This window comes from Myiozetetes cayanensis, unplaced genomic scaffold (assembly GCF_022539395.1).
Source record: "Myiozetetes cayanensis isolate MyiCay16 unplaced genomic scaffold, myiCay2020 scf23, whole genome shotgun sequence".
Lineage (NCBI taxonomy): Eukaryota > Metazoa > Chordata > Aves > Passeriformes > Tyrannidae > Myiozetetes > Myiozetetes cayanensis.
The window spans coordinates 4,597,884-4,614,148 of record NW_026087445.1 but is presented as its reverse complement, the minus strand read 5'-3'; the positions used below and the strand labels follow the sequence as shown (position 1 = coordinate 4,614,148).

The 16,265-nt window shown below is 46.0% G+C and overlaps 1 protein-coding gene across 2 annotated transcripts in view; it reads right to left on the bottom strand.

Annotated features, from left to right (window-relative positions):
* The window catches only part of LOC126642407 (collagen alpha-1(XXVII) chain-like), a 143,944-nt gene that overhangs the window by 92,656 nt on the left and 35,023 nt on the right, over positions 1-16,265 (bottom strand). For both annotated transcript variants that reach the window (XM_050320007.1, XM_050320008.1), the window contains exons 6-12: positions 14,782-14,835; positions 12,786-12,839; positions 7,583-7,627; positions 6,678-6,731; positions 4,321-4,365; positions 1,960-2,013; positions 711-755 (exon numbers count right to left, since the gene is read on the bottom strand). In XM_050320007.1, coding sequence (XP_050175964.1) covers positions 711-755; positions 1,960-2,013; positions 4,321-4,365; positions 6,678-6,731; positions 7,583-7,627; positions 12,786-12,839; positions 14,782-14,835 — 351 coding nt within the window. The remainder of the gene's footprint in view (positions 1-710; positions 756-1,959; positions 2,014-4,320; positions 4,366-6,677; positions 6,732-7,582; positions 7,628-12,785; positions 12,840-14,781; positions 14,836-16,265) is intronic.

Here is a 16,265-nt window from a genome sequence, read left to right as displayed (position 1 = left end):
CCTTTGTTTACTTCAACATTTTTCCCAACTGCTTTTGCATTTTGCTACAGTCAGAACAACCCTCCTTGTTCTTCTATGCAGCTCTCACAGTTTCCACCTTATCTTCAGCCCTACCTGCAAACACCTCCTTCCTCCTGGCCAAGCTCTAACACCTACCTGGTCTCCTTGCTCCTCAAACATGTCTTCCCAGTGATCTGTCACACCACCCAGGACAAGAAATTTTCTATACAAAACTGCACTTGCATTACACAAAGCAGGATGGGACAAGGGTTGGGGAGAGTCACAGTAAGAAGCAAAAGGGATGGGACTAGTAGGAGTACAGATCAGGAGATGGAACAGAGAGAGTATGGACACCTGGGATATTGCAATCATAGCTGGAAATTAAAAGGTGCATCCAGGGAAGAGGCTGGCCAGAGGGACGATAAGGGGGGAAAACGTTGTGGAAGAGAATCTGAGAAGTGTAAGACCCAAGGGAGCATGGAGATGGTGTGAAAAAGAACATGGAGTGGGCAGAGCATGGAAGAAAGGAAGATAACAATATCTCTGTCTTTGCTTTTCTTCCTGCTTTAAAAGAGAGACAGGGAAAGGTTTGTTTGATCTCCCCCTTTAGCTCCCATCAGAAGATATGAAGGGACCCAGCCAAAAGCCAGATGTTTTCTTTCCAGTTTTCATTCAACAAGGTCTGCATAATAGACGAGGAAAAACTTTACCGGCCTACCCATCTTGCCCCTCTTCCCAGGAACTCCAGGGATCCCCTGCAAGGAAAAAAAACACAGAGAGAAAAAAAAAAATAATAATACGTCTGGTTGAGAAAGCAAACAGCCAACCAACAATACAAAACAAATCAAGAGGAGAAAGGAGAATGCAAAACAGGCTAATGACTGCGGCATTGTTCGGGAATCAAAATGTCAGCTACTCGCAGTCAGCTGCGAGAGCAGAAGACAATTAACCTTCACCCATTAACTACGGCCTCCCCGAGGACACACGCAGGCAGCATCCCCACCCAGGGCAGCAGGCTGGGGCTGTGCTTAGCAGGAGCAGTCATTAAGCTACTGGTCTGGAACCGAGTGAAGGCCACCGCCGAGGCAGTCGCTGCAGAACTCGTGTTTGTGTTTCTTATTTAGTTATACAAGCATTAAATCAGCGTGGCTACAGCGCAGGGCAGTCCCCTCCCAGGCAGGCACACACACACACACACGCTCACTCCCACATGCTCCCGCGGCCTCTCGTTTCTGGAGACTGCATTTGGGGGAGAAAAAGCTGGAATGGAATGGTCTTCGTCTTCCAGCGACCTTCTTTAGGAGGTCTTGTGGTGGGAAGAGCTAGGTCTTTGGATGGGAAGAGGGCAGGTGAGTGGGGGATATTGGGAGGGAAGAGCAAAAAAGCAAGGGAGGTCCTGCAAAGCTCTGAAGATGTGGGTTTGGGGAAGGGATGGGAGGAAGGGAGGACACATGGGAACAGCAGCCACAGCTGCCCACCCCCCATCCCAACTCAATCCAACTGGAAGGAAAGCCATTGCCAGGAAACCCCAGACACTTTTCCTTCCAAGAGCCAGGTTCTTTCCAGACATCTCCAGTTGGACACCCAAAATGCTGACACAGCATGGCTGGGATGTCACTCCTGTGGGAGCAGGGAATTTCCATGTACATCCTCTCCACCCCACCCCATCCCATGCCACTAAGATGAACTAGCAAGTGGGAGGAGGAAGACAAGCTTTTAAGTGAAGGAAAAATACAGAAGAACTCCTCTGTAGTCAACAGCAAGGTCTGATGGTCCTGAGCTGAATGCCAGCATTATACAGGTCTTCATTCAAGGGTAGGAAGAGGCTAAGGAGGGCACAGTTAAGCATGAGGTGTGCTCACCTCTTTCCTCAGGAACAAGGGATAGGAAAGGTTTACATCAGTCTCTGAAGAACTGCATTCAACCAAAACACCAAGGTTTTCTTCACAAAATACTCACTCGTTCTCCATCAGCCCCTGGTAGCCCAAACAATCCTGGGAGACCAATATACCCCTAAAGGAAAGAGGAAACAGGTAGTCAAAATACATTTCTCCATTAGCTTCCAGTCAGTCTGTCTTTCCTGGACAGCAGAGCAAGCTCCAGCGTTGGTCAATGGCAGCCGTGATGAAATAAACCTTGAGGCAAGTGTATATGCCCATGGACTGCATGGTGCTGGCTTCCACGATGTAGTCCAAGGGCACATACCCTCACACCAGGGATCATGAGGACTCCAGGCAGGAAGAGGCCAGCAAAAAGAGACCTTACCTGGGCTGGCTCTAAGTGTACCTGAGGGAAATGGAGCTTGGTTCAAGGTTAGCAAGAGCGATAGCAAAAGTAATCCACAGGCCTGAACCTCATTTTGTCTCCCCAAGGGCTCTTTCCCTGCCTTTGGCAGTCATTTCCAGCTGTCCTGTTGTACCAAGCCCTTTCTGCTTGTATTCTGTCACCTGGAGGTCACACACTGCAGCCCCTTCTGAGGCAAACTCCTTTTCCTGGCACCAGGGCTCCGAGGGGAGCGAGTTGGTCCTGGCTCTGCCCAAAGCCTGTCCCTGCACGCTCTGTCACCCCACCAAGACCTTGTGCAAACCCCAAGCACCCAGGGCTCCTGCCTTCCCTGGGCTGGGAGGGGCTGAATGTGCCATTCCAGGCTCGTTGGATCCATGTGTGAGGCTTATCTTGTACATCCACACAGATCCTCTGACACCCAGCTGTAAGCAAACCTCCTTTGCACCAACGGGTTTCACATAAAACCCGCTCCTTCCACACATTTCTCCGTGGCCTTGGGATCCTGCTCAGACAAGACACGCTGCATAAAACACCACGTTCCCCTTCCCTTGCCACAATGGCAGCCTTGTGTTTAATCCCTTTGCTCAGCAGTCAGGACAAAGTCACCTTGTGTGCTGGGCCCCTGCAAAGGACTGATTTGTGCCAAATGAATCAAGAGGAAGTGGATTTCAGCAGGGAGCCCCCTCCGTGGCACCTCACTGTTACAAGAGCCAAGTGCTAACACTGATTTTCTCTCATCTTCCTTTCTCCATCATCACTAAATCTCTTACTGCCGATGCCACCAAACTCTTTCACCAGTCCATCGCTCCCTTCAGGTTGCGTTTCCTTTAGGGATAATGCCTAGCTGGGAAATAGTACTACATTAAAATGATCCTGTCTGTCTTTGCCTCTTGAATCCCAAACCAAACCACATTACTCCTGAACTTCTTCCTGCAGAATTAAAAAATAGAAGTGGAGGATGGAGAAGACTCCAGAGCTGGCTTACTTAATCCACAAAATGTGCATATCTCACCTTAGCAATCAATTCTCATTGACTGCAGTTGAACTGAGAAATGGCTTTCTTGGGTATTTATAAATATTTCAGTGCTCAGCACTCAGGGGTGCAAAGTGGAAAATAATTTCCAAGTCTGGAACTCTGCACATCTCCCACGTGATAATTACACAAGGTCCTAGATAGGCCAGTGAAACAGATGCATCAAGGAAAAACTTCAGCCCTTGCAGAAGTGAGGTGAGCAAGCTGTGCTCTTGGATCTTACTCTCTCCTGCAGGACACTGAACGTGCCATCTCCCTTCCCAGCTCAGGAATACAGCTAGCTACAGGGTCAGCATTTGTTTATTCCTTGCAGTTTTCCCAGTGATGAAAGCCAGCTGGTTGAATTTACTGCATATAGAGAAAGTATCACATGTTAGAGAAACGGGGGATTTTATTGGCTTGGAATCTCGTTGTGAATTTATAATTGCAGGAAAAGAACAAAATGTGATTAATAAGAGCCTTAAGCAGTAATAGAAAAAAAAATAAAATCCTTTGCAGTGAGAATAAACACCCAGCAATTATATTTGGTGAGCACAACCAGGCAGGATGGAGATATTGTTCGTATTTGCACATGACTTCAAGATGCTGGCTTGCTGTTCTGCATAATGATATAAATCACTCCCTAACCAGGACTGTACCCAAATGAGCCCATGTGCAGTGTGGTCAAAGACCACTGAACCACACTTATTGAAACTAAAGAGGCCTTGGGGAGATGGGGTTTGCAGGCTCTGGTAGGAATTTGTAAGCTGTTCTTTCCCCTCCTGCAATGTGAGCTCTGACTTTATCACCAGCACTCTACTGGGGAACTTTGATCACGGTACATTCCATGTTTAATTCAAAAAATTTAGCAGTGCTTCAGTAAACAAGCAGTGCACAGTTCAAATCCCCTGAATCCAACAACTTAAAGCAACTAGTTTCAGGATTGCAAAATCAAGCATAAAGTTTCTTGAGGAGGCTTTGATAAAAACAAGCAGAGAAAAGCCAAATGAAAGGCTGCTTACCCGAGTGCCTTTTGGGCCAGGTTCCCCTATGGGACCAGGTAAACCCTAGAACAGAAGGGAAAAAACAAAGACAAATGTGGACAAGCTTAACTTAAAATAACGAGCAGTGCCAACCCCCAGCACTGTCCCTGTGTGGTTCTGCTTTAAGTGCCCAGTCCGAGGTGTATCAACAGAGGAGAAAAAAAGGACAAATCTCCCATTGTTGGTGAGCTGGGACTGGGCAGAACCTGAGACTGCTGCACGTAGGGAGCCTTCCCGGGGGCTGGAGTAGAGATTTCTGGTCATAAAGACCACAAGGGCTGTGGCAGTGGGGAGCCCAGAGGTTGCATTACATTTCGGATGTGACACACAGTGATGCTCTGTGCCCAACAGCCCTCCTTTCATTTTCCTGCCCAACTGAACACAGGCATAGCAAATGTATTCCAATACCTGTTTAGGGAACACTGGTGCAGTGAGAAAGCCTCTCTAATTTCTGCAGCCTAGAAAGTCACTTAGCAGGGCAGGCACTGTGATATCTCTAACCCTTCGCAGCACCAGCAGCCATGGAAAGAATTGAAAACACGTTCCCCAATCTAGTTCTGTGGCTGTTGCTGCTCACAAAATACTGCAGAAGAACAACACTATAAAAATGCAAAATTAATTTTTATGTTTATTATCATCTTCTAGCAAGTTTCCAGATCAATTTTTTTTTCTAGTTCCAAATGTTGTTGGGATTTTCTAGGAGAATAACAACAACAAAAAATGTTAAATCCATATTTTCTTCAGCTGGCAGCACTGCAGGCTCAGCCTGGGATGTGAAATCGGGCTGTGCTCTTTCCTGGCTCCTGCACTGCTGCCAAAGATTTCAGGCATCAGGGTGAAGTTAACAATCCTGCCTGTGATGCACAAACCAAACCCGAGCCAAGCGCTCTCTCCCAGGGCTGCAGAGCCAGCACAGCTGACAGGAGTAACAAGTAGTAAAATCTCAGTAAAGTAAACAGCTCTGATGCTGGATACACACAGCATTGAGATATGCTGAAAAAAGCTGCCTTAAAAAAAAGAAAAAAAAATAAAAAGAAAAAAATAGTCACTTTCCTGGTCCAAACCACATTTTAAGAAGGTACTTCTGTTCTTCGAATGCCAAGGCACAGATTTCATCCTGCTTATCTGAAGGGCTGAACTGCTGAACAGCATTCATTAACCTTGTCTGTCCAAAATACCTTGGACCTCTTCTTATTAGTCATCTAACATGCATTCACACCTAGGAGAGTCTCTGGCATGCACATCTCTAAGAGCCTTTCAGGGAATGAATGGAGCATTGAGTCAGGTGCATAAAGCTCCCATCCAGTTCTGCCATCTGCACTCTCCTGTGTGCTAAGCAAGATACCACCTTAATTTTCAATTTAAAATGGGTCATACATTATTGACAGTCTGAGGCAGGGGGATGTCGACTTGTTCTGCAGATCTAGTTCACATTTAATCTGATAACCTGCACATACATCTGGGTAAAAATCTCACATCTGAACTCATGATAAGTCTGAAAGACTCATGACAGAGCCCTTGGGCTTTTTGACATCTGCCTGGTCCTTTAGCTTAAAGATAAATGTGGCAGAATCCAACATTTATGTGTTCATTTTAGAAAACCATGACAAACTCATTTCACCACAAAATGTTACAGAACTGGATCTTCTGCTTCCAATAGATTTCACTTAAGTTCTTACAGTTTCTTTCTCTGTATTTCCTTTCTACTACTCAGCATCTTACATCAGTAAGACAGCAAAGTGTCCAGTCTTGATCCATTTTCCAGTGCACACTCCTCCATTCCTATAGTTGTCATTGTGAATTTCTTTTCCAGAATGAAAACAAAGACTTGCTTTACTCTCATTATCTTCCTGCAGCTGCCAATGTGATTTATATATTTATGGTCCATGCATGATTTTACACGTGTTTAGATATGTATATGTTAGTGCAATTTACTAGTGAGAGTTCATCTAAATCCTCTCCTTCAACAAGACACCTTTTTCTATCCCAGGTTAGCAGCTTGCAGGTGTCTTTCTTTGCTCTGCTGTTGTGGTTTTTTTTCCCCTGTTGTTATAGTGAAGCAAAATTTTGTCAGTTTGCTGTAGAAATTCAAGTTTTATCTATCATAGGCACAAAATACTTCCTAACAACCTTTCAGATTTGAAAGACCACATCATTCATACAGCATCTTGGGGAGGGAAGAAGGAAAACATTCAGAGGTCAAATATTCAAATCCTCTGACATTTTCTAGAGGTCTGCACTGTCTTTAGTGGGGCATGAATTTATCAGGGCATATATTCAGCTACCTGCACACCCAAATCCCTAGTCTGTGCACAGCACGATGAGATTTACTGCACCTGCCTGCCAGGATAACCTTTGGCACCTGGACTTCCAGCTGGTCCTCGTTCTCCCTTTGGAAAGAAAAAAGAAAAGGCACAGAAGGTCAGGTGAATGTCCCACTTGGGAAGCATTTTTAGCTGCTCCATTCTTTGAGCGGGGGAAAAGGAGGTGGAATGGATTAACCTGATGCACATTTACAGAGAGGAAAAAAATATTAAGGGTAGACAGTGGGATAAAGTAATGAGGGGGGAAAACCCAGAGAAGCAAAGTCAATAGGATCCATGCACTAAGCATGGAGTTCTCCTTCCCCCTCCATGAGCAGGGAAAGCAGCAGATAGTCTGAAACAAGGAGCCTAAGAGAAGGTGTAAGGCTGCATCTATATCTGGCATATGGAACCGTTTTACTGCTGGGGAAGCACTGCCAAAATTCTTCAAAACTAAATGGATTCATGTATAATATCCTTTAACATCACTGCTAACAGGGCCTGCTATTCATTGCCTTTTTTTTTTTTTTTGCTGCACTGCAAACATCAGACTTAACCAAATAAAGAAGGGGGAGAAAAGGGGAGAGGGGGAATGGACTTTGGGAAGGGAATTACATGTTAGGACTTAACACGATGTGGTTAGTAAACTCCAGGTGAAATTAATGTAAAAAGACAAATACAGGGGGAGGAGGGTAACCTGGTATTTCTTCCCCCAAGTAAACTTAACATGGCTGACCAACAGAAATTAGAAATTAAATTTGGAAAGTCCAAGGCAGTGCTGCTGATGCTGGGTCAGTGTCTGGTGGCAGCACTGGAGCTCAGGGCACATCCCAGAGCTGGCTGTCCACACCGAGCAGGCTGCACCAGAGCCAAACTAGCACCAGTCAGCATATCCACCCCGCCTTAAAGGTTCAGTGTTGGGAACTGGGAAGACTTACCTGGTCTCCAGGGTGACCTGGCGGTCCAGGGTAGCCTTTATATCCCTGTCAAAATAGGATGGAAGAGATGAGTAACAAGAAACAAAAATATAATAAAATAATCCGGTTTGGTTTTCTCTTTGCAGGTGGGAGTAAAATTCTGAGGAGAAGTAGGATTTTAGATGTGGGGTAGCATTACATAATCAAGCAAACTTTTAACATTCTGCTTTGTGCTTGCATTGCCCAAACCCACCAGTGTGCCCCCCTGGGGTCTGGGGTGGTGCTTTACTCCAGCAGGAATTGCTCCGTGAACACATTTAGAGTGCTCTCTATGCTCAGATCTGTCTGTTTGTAATCTACACCTTGAGCAAAGCTATCCTTAATCCTCAGGAAACCACAGGCCTACAGGATTAAATGTTGGCTTTGGGCACACTGGGGACTACCCAACATGAGTCACTGGTGTTTCAGAGCACTCACTCTCACTTCAGAACTTGAAATGCCACAGGAAACACCCAAACAACCTTTTACTGTCACAGGAAACTTCAGTTCTGTTTCTACTCATTCTAGCATCCAGTTTTTCCAATCTAATCATTACAAGATATGACAAGATCACATCTTGTCACAGTGAGATGACAATGGTGAGCAAGCTGCCTCTTAACCTGCTCTCTCTGCTGAATTAATTAGAATGAGTTTCAATCCAGCTTGCTTGCTGGCAAGTGTTTCAGGCTTCAAATCATTCTCGCAGGTCTTTAGTAAACCTGCTTCAGTTTGTCAGTATTTTTTGGGGAGGGGATGCAGGCACTGGAGACAAGGGCAGCCTGTTTAACTGCAGACTGAGCAGTGTGTTTTCTGAGGGCATTTGCTTTCTCCTGGATTTACCTAGAGCTCTCTTCAAACACGGAGTAAATTCTGCAAGCGGCAAATTCTTTCCCCCTCTTCTTTATTATCTCTCTTCAGCTATTTAAAACAAACTCACTTCCATCAAGTTAAGTCAAAGCAGATTAGAAGATTATACTCAGTTACAAAGATGACTGTTTAGCTGGGCTACCAGCAAGATTTAAAAAAAAAAAAAAAAAAAAAAAAAAGGTAGAAAATTTAACTTGAAAAAAATGCAGAGAAAAAAATAAACAAGGAACAATCCTTGCACAAATACTACAGAAATAACAAAATGCTTTCAGGATGGGTTACAACTAATTGTAACTCAGTCCCCGCTGCTCACCCAGCCAGGGCTCTGACACATGAAAACCTGTGGGGAGCATCCCTGCTCTGGAAGCCATCACCACCAGCCCCTGGTGTGACTGAGCACTTGGCCTTTTGCTCCACTCAACAGATGAACCTGGAACTGTTTCTGCCTCCAGGTCCACACCTCTGCTTAACAGCTTTTTTATTCTTCCCATGGGCCATTCCAGACCGGCAGCCTGAGCCTTCCCTGGCGGTGGTATGCAACACTCTCAGCCATCCTGGCCACTGCCCGCTCCCCTCTGCATTCCTCCTTCCTTGTTATTGCAGACATTTTGGCCTGGAAAGATGTTGATTCCCTTTTCACCAGTTCTCTCCTGCTTGACCTTGCTGATGTACTGTGGCCCACGCTTTGGACGGAGCTGCACCTCCTGATAAGGTGGTGGCTGACCTGAAAGACCATTTGGCTACTGGTGGGCCCTTGTTTGAATCACCTCAAAGGTCCTTTCTCCAAATGGTGCTGGAGCATTTCAGCCAGGGGCTCCTAACTGGAAGTGGCTCAGCAGCTCTTGGCGTGGGACCAGCAGACAGGACTCCCTGCCCCTCTCCAGGAATCTGCCCCATGAGATCCTCTCCTGGATGTTCCAGATGTTCCACCCTGGTTGGGTGTCTGGCCTGAAGGTGAGAGCTGCCAACAGAAACTGCCCTGGGTTCAGCTGTGCCCTGGGATTTAGCAAGTACCCACAAGGTTTCCTCCTGGGGTCTCTGCCCAGCTCTTCCAGTCTGGAGCAGGAGCCACCTTTGTCTCCAGACAGCTGGAGCACGTGCAGCCATGAGTACAAACACTGAGACACGTCTCACTTGCTCCACTGATAAGAAAGAGGTGCCTGGCTTGGCTGCTCCAAACCATTCTGCTCCGAGTGGGTCCCTGCAGGACAAGTGTTTCCAGCCTGCCATGTCCACCCAGAGCAGGTGGTTGGATGATGGTCCCTTGAGATGCTCAAAGCAGGTCCTGAACTGAAGTCAAACACTGCATTGCTATCCCTACAGTCACAGGAAGTGAATGGCACTTAGGTTAAATATGTAGACACGCTCTACTACTGTTGTGTCCTACTAAATACCCTCCTCACTACATGTACTGAGCTTTGGAAAGCTTCAAACCTGTGTTTCTTCATATTATACCACAGTTATTTCTGCCTCAGGTTAATTATAGCGAGGAAAAACCAGAGAGGCTTGTGTGTACTGAAGTTGGCTGCAAAGTGAGATTATTTACCTGCTAAAATCCTCTTCAAATAGCACCGAAATGACAGGGCAGAGGGTATGACAACAATTGCATTTGCTCTTTTATCCGAACACTTCCTGATGATTACAGGGTGCTCAACACAAAGGGCTGTGATTTAGAAAGGAAATTGCACTCCCGTGAAGGATTTACTCATCTGTGATGATATTTATAATCCACTCCCTCCTAGCTAAAAGGGATCATCCTACACTTCGGTAGGAAATGTGAGGAGTAAAGAGGCCAGAGAATGAGACCTGCATAACAGGATGTTTTGAAGCACTGACCACTTCCCAGCTCTGTTTTTACTCTCTAAGTGACTCTAATGAAGCTTTTCCTCTCTCACTGCTGCTGCCTCTACAAACATGTACTTTGCTGTAACTGTTTTCTCCTCTAGAGCAATGATGCTGCTCTGCTGAGATCATCTCCAAGAGAGCTGTGGTCTGCAGCCCCCAACCAAAAGCCAAAGCCCACAGACACCTCAGAGGCATCAGGGGGATGGGCAGAGGGAACAGCCAAGTCCTGCCACCCTTTCCAAGTCAGCAAAAGCACCACGAGAGTTACATCTGCTGCTTCAAAGGCAGTTTCATCTACTCATAGACAAACAACTTTGGAGGTGCTCTGAGATCAACCTCTCCAGTCCTCCAGGGCACAGGTCTGTCTGCATTCCCAGGACAGGCACTGCATTCCCAAGGCAGGCACTGCATTCCCAAGGCAGGCACTGCATTCCCAAGGCAGGCACTGCATTCCCAAGGCAGGCACTGCATTCCCAAGGCAGGCACTGCATTCCCAAGGCAGGCACTGCATTCCCAAGGCAGGCACTGCATTCCCAAGGCAGGCACTGCATTCCCAAGGCAGGCACTGTGGTGGGAGCTGAGCTATCCCCAAATCATGTGCTGCTGGTGGTGGCTCCAGCTCGTGCTGCTGAGCCAGTTGTTTCATTTAGTGGGAAAAGTATCTTGTTTCCCCCATGCGAAATATTTTGCCTGTTTTAAGGTTTCTTTATGGTGCTTTCAGATCAAAGCCCTGAGAGCCCTTTCCACAGTCCCTCCATGGAGTGAGCAGGAGGGATGTCCGTTTCCGAGGTGTTGCTGTTTTCTGGTAGCCAAGACATGTTGTCCCCCTTTCAGTCAAACACCAGCCTATTTTCACTGGGAGAGTGTCAGCAGGGAGTCCAAATTACAAAAAAAAAAAAAAAAAGAAAGAAAAAGGGTTTTTTTCCAAACATTTCTCCAACAGCTGTAATTTTTTCTTAATGCAGGATGCTAATAAAAGCCAGGTTACACCAAAACCACTGCCAGACTAGTGCTACTGGGAGGTGGTTGTTTTTAAGCTGCACCAAAGGAAAAATTTCAACCTCCAACTTGCTCATTACTTGAAGAAACAGAAGCATACCCCTGCCTTTGCCCTGTCCTGGGGGAGCTGAGATCAGATGTGAAGGCCATGTGGTGGACTTGGGAATGTTTGTTCAGTCTCCTGTTCCTTCTCCATTTTTCCACTATGAGTCCTTGCACTCCTGACATTGCATTTTGCTGATCGTAACCACAAGGTTTTGTTTTATGAGCTGTTATACCAGGAAAATGGTATTCTTTGCACCCTATTAGTTAGAACTTGTTTGTGACAGCAGAAGATCGGTAATTAATCACTCTATTACTCCCACTCCACACAGCACCCCAAGCATGACCAGCCTTGGAGTGCAAAAATAAACTCAGCCCCTACTCTTGGCAATTATATCAGAAACATAAAGCATACAACAAATAACCATGGAGAGGGAGGGTTTCCTTCAGCCTCCTCCACACCTCCTTTCTCTCCCCAGAGTCTTAAAACATACCTGAGTAGGTGTTTGTGTGCAGCTAATTGGCCTGAGGAACAGTATATCATAAATGGCCCATTGAATGATGAAGTGATTGAAACAAGATGCTAATTTTAACTGTTCAGCTTAGCTATGGCAATACTGGCTTACTGAGAAGGGGAGTCATGTCCATTGAACCCCACTCAAACAGGTCCCTGCAGCAGGTCCAGCTTCCAAAAATTAGAAACAAACCTACCTACACAGCCTGGAACTGGAAGCTCAACTGAAATGCCCCTGATATACCACAGACCTGAGCTCCAGGTATGAATTGCTGAGGCACTGCTGTGCAGTCCTGAATGCCTGGATACAGGCACATACACTGCTGCCTCAGGAAGACAGGGATGGATCTTGTCTTTTATCCCTACATACCCTTTTCTTGGCATCAGTACGTTGTTCATGATGTTAATGATGTTGAAGCATCAATACAGAAGCAAATAAAGTAAAACCTGACTGGTGCTGTCAGTCTCCAAGCAAAACAGAGAGGGAAGGCGTACAGATACGTTCTTGAAATGTGCTTGACCAGGATAAACAGTCAGGGCTTCCTTGGAATGCTAAACCTGTCCTGAATCCAACCTTTGAGTACTGCTGCCAGTTGTAGATCCATTTAGTTAATACATCAGTGCACCAGAACTAAACTCAGCTTGCTCAGGAAGACCCAGTGTCAGGGTGAAGAGGGATGTGGAATAAAAAGAAGGAACAGAATCTGTATCCAGAATTTCATTTCGTATCTTACATAGTCTTGCTAGTACAACTTTAGAGAGTTACTTCAGCCTTTCTCCTGGATTATACACCTGTGAAACAGGCATAAGACTCTTTGCATGGGTACTGGGACTTAATTAAATCTTTTAGGCAGAAGTACAGGAGAAAATGTTAAAACAGAAACACTGATCTAATTGACTAGAAAAGAACACTCTTACCTTTCTACCAGGTGGTCCAGGGAACCCAGTTAAACCAGGTAAGCCCACGTCTCCCTGCAGGAAGCAAGCAAGTTCAATTAGTTTTCAGCAACATTTTCTCAGTGCCTAGTGTAGTTACTGCGATTATTTCCCGACACCACCTCCCAACTATTGATATTTCTGGTTCTAATCACAACTCTTCAAAACTTGACTGGTTAAGAAGTGTAGATTTAAACAACATCTCTATTAACTGGCTCATATAAATAATAACCCCAGTTAATTAATGGCAGCTGCTGCTGGAGTCCAGCTTTTCGCCAGCAGAATGAATGCGCTTTTTTTCCCCTCAATGATCTCATTCAGTCACATGCTCCTTTCGCCTTTCAATAGGCATTGAAATCGCCAAGGCAAGGAAATTTTAGCTTCTAAATGCAATAAGAACAACAGGTACCTCCTGCCAAGTGCTGTGACTGCGCTCACACTCTGCTACTGCACTGGCTCAGCCCATGGCTCCCATTCGGATGGTGCTGACTGTGGAATTATTTAACCTGCCCATATGACACGGATTGAACCTTTGCAGGCCGTGGTGGGTTTGTTCAGTGGCCTGTACTTTTGAAAAGGGATTGCATCACATCCCAGCTGGCACACCCAAGCCATCATAGAGCGGATGAGCACACTGCTGTGAGAACTCTCCAACATCCAACCCACTTCGGCCTCCTCAGATTAGGATCAAAAAACCCTTGAGAGTCTCTAACACTGTGCTGTGCTTGCTTACTGAAATTCAATGATTTTCAAGTATCTAGCTTGAAAATTAGGCATCACTCCAAACTCCTGCTGGAAACTCCTTACTCCTATCACTGCTAACTGGAATAAAGCCTTGTTAACACAAGCTGAAGGTGATCTGGATCTCTCCTTTTCTAACACCAAGCATGACTGCAAGAAAACAGTCCCACAGCCTGCAGGTGGATGATTTCTATGTGATGCCACTCCGGTTCAGCGTACCAGAAATTTCAAAAGGCATCTTGTGCTGTTAAGTTAAAAGCATCATTTCAGACTTTGCCTTCCGAATGTTTTCTAGCACCACCTTCCACCTTGCAATTGTGTGGCTCTCTTTGCTTCATGGAGGCATCTGGTTTCAAATGAAGGGCCCAAGCTCCTCGTGGCTGATGCTTTTTATGAGCTGTGTATTTATAGCAAGACTTGGGGTGAAAGGAACAGAACCAGGCTGCTGCCCTGGGCATGAATTAACAAGTATTGTGCAGGCACCACTGAAAGAACTAATTGAGGTAGATGATGTGGAGCCCTGATGGCCCCACTGTTCATTTCTAGACTTCTGTGAGAGCTTGTTGCCTCAGTGAAAATCACTCAGCTGTGAAACAGCAAAAATGGGAGTTGTAACTCACTGAAAAGAATTAGCAGAACTCTGATCCTTAACCACTACTAAACCCAGAAAGCAGCTACCCTTCCCAGCTGGGTGCTTGGTGTTGGTTTGAAACAACGGTCTGGGAAGCCTCTACCTTCCCCCACCAGTGGGACAGCAAGGCTGCTCTCACTGCAGCAATCTGATGGGGCTGCAATGTGGGACAAAGCACAGCTCCTCGGCAAGAACATCCTTTTCTTTGCCTCCAAGGTTTTTATTCCTTACACTGGCATTGCCTCTTTTCTCCAGCCTCATGGCCAGAGCTGGCACTGTGTGGCTGTACCTCAGATGTGCTACTTTAAACACTGTGTTCAAGCAGGCACATGCCTGCAGCAGCAGGGACTTCAGTCTGGGATGCAGATTGTGCATAAAATAGATAAACACTTGGACAACAAAAAGCTGTGGCAGGGGGCACTTCAGTGCACCACAGTCAATGCCTGACCTCTCTCTGTAGTCCTGAATCCAAGGTCTAAGTCTTATTTTCCAGTCCTAAGTCTACTAGAGCAGCTGTGATGTTTGTGGCTGCAGTACAGGCTCCCTGTGTGTCTATAAAAAGCACACAGTGGTCGTGGTGCCTGTGCCCTCGGGGTGACATCTTACCTTCTGCCCATTGCGAGCTTTTCCAGGAGACAGCCCAGGATCACCTTTCTGACCCTGAAATTAAAAACTCACATTAATGACATAACCCAAGGACTCAGCCCACAGATGTGCTTCTGCTTCCACCAAGCCTCCACATTAGAAAAACATTTTGGTTTATCTCTGTCTTGCCCTGACATCCCAAATGTACTGAAGTAGTAGGAAATAGCTGTTTTGCTGGGGGTGGTTTTGGTGAGTGATTGTTTCTGCTAGAGAGTTCAGTTTTAAATAGTAGTTGACAGTATTAAATTGGCTAAAGAAAGGGTAACTGGAAGGAGGCAATGCCAGGACTTTTGATACTTATTAGACCAGACAGCTGTGATTCCTTCCTTGTCTACAACTACCATCACAAAAATAATTACCGAGCCTATTACTGTGGCTAAACCATCCTTCTCAACAACTCACTAGATGCTGTTGCTTTTTTAACTGTGAGGAACAGATGAAACTGCAGAGAAAGTTACACTAATTAGACACTCCCAACAGCCAGAGCAATTGTGAGGCTCCCAGGCTGGCAGAAGGCAGCACACTTGACCTTAAGTGGCAGTATTCTTTATTTTCCTTCTTAATAACCGTGACGAGAGAAATTACAATTCGAGGCTGTGATCTTCCGACAAACACAGGCTGGAATTTCAGCAGGCCTTGATTATCTAATTCCAATAGATTCCTTTGAAAATCCTAGTTTGAGTTCTTAAAAGGTGCATCCAACAGGGGGAGAGATACAAGCAGGAAAATCTAGAGGAGATTTGAAGCGTGCCAGATTCTTTGGGCAGGGGAGAGGTAAGGGTTAGCACACAAAGCAGCTCAGGTCTGTATAAAGGGACAGGTATCCCAGGATCAGTCACTGGCTATTTATCAGTCCTAGGATCATAAATCACAACCTCTGTGTGTCACATCAGCACAGGGGATTCAAACCCAAGCACGGGACAGTTTTGAGGGTTAATTAATGGCTGTCAAGTGAGGTGCTTGGAGGGAAGGGGAGACCCTGCAAAGGAGCAATATCAGTGACTAACTGGCATTTCTCATCACCAGCACAGAGGACTAGTGACAGCCAGCTGAGCTGCTTTTCCATGCAGCACCACTGCGACTCCACCCCACATGTACTTCCCACCTTGCAGAGTGTAAATCTCCCTTCTCCTCCTCCACCATAAGCTGTGAGGCTCGGGAGTGAGACTGCTTGGCTCTGGACTGTAGGGAGCACTGCTGATTCAAGGCAGATGCATCGGCACAAATTCTGAATGAAGGCCGCCGGCTTTCCAAACAGTAAATGAAGTCATGCAGATAATCTTGCTTTGCACGCAGCTGTTATCAGGGCAATTCTCCCACTCGCTGAGCTTCAGAGCAGTCAGTGGGTGCTACCAGTGCTTGGAACTGATTAGAACAGTTCTCAGGATTGCAGGGTGTTCTTTTCCACCCTGCAAAACTCATTTACTGCAGCAGGTAGACACCCA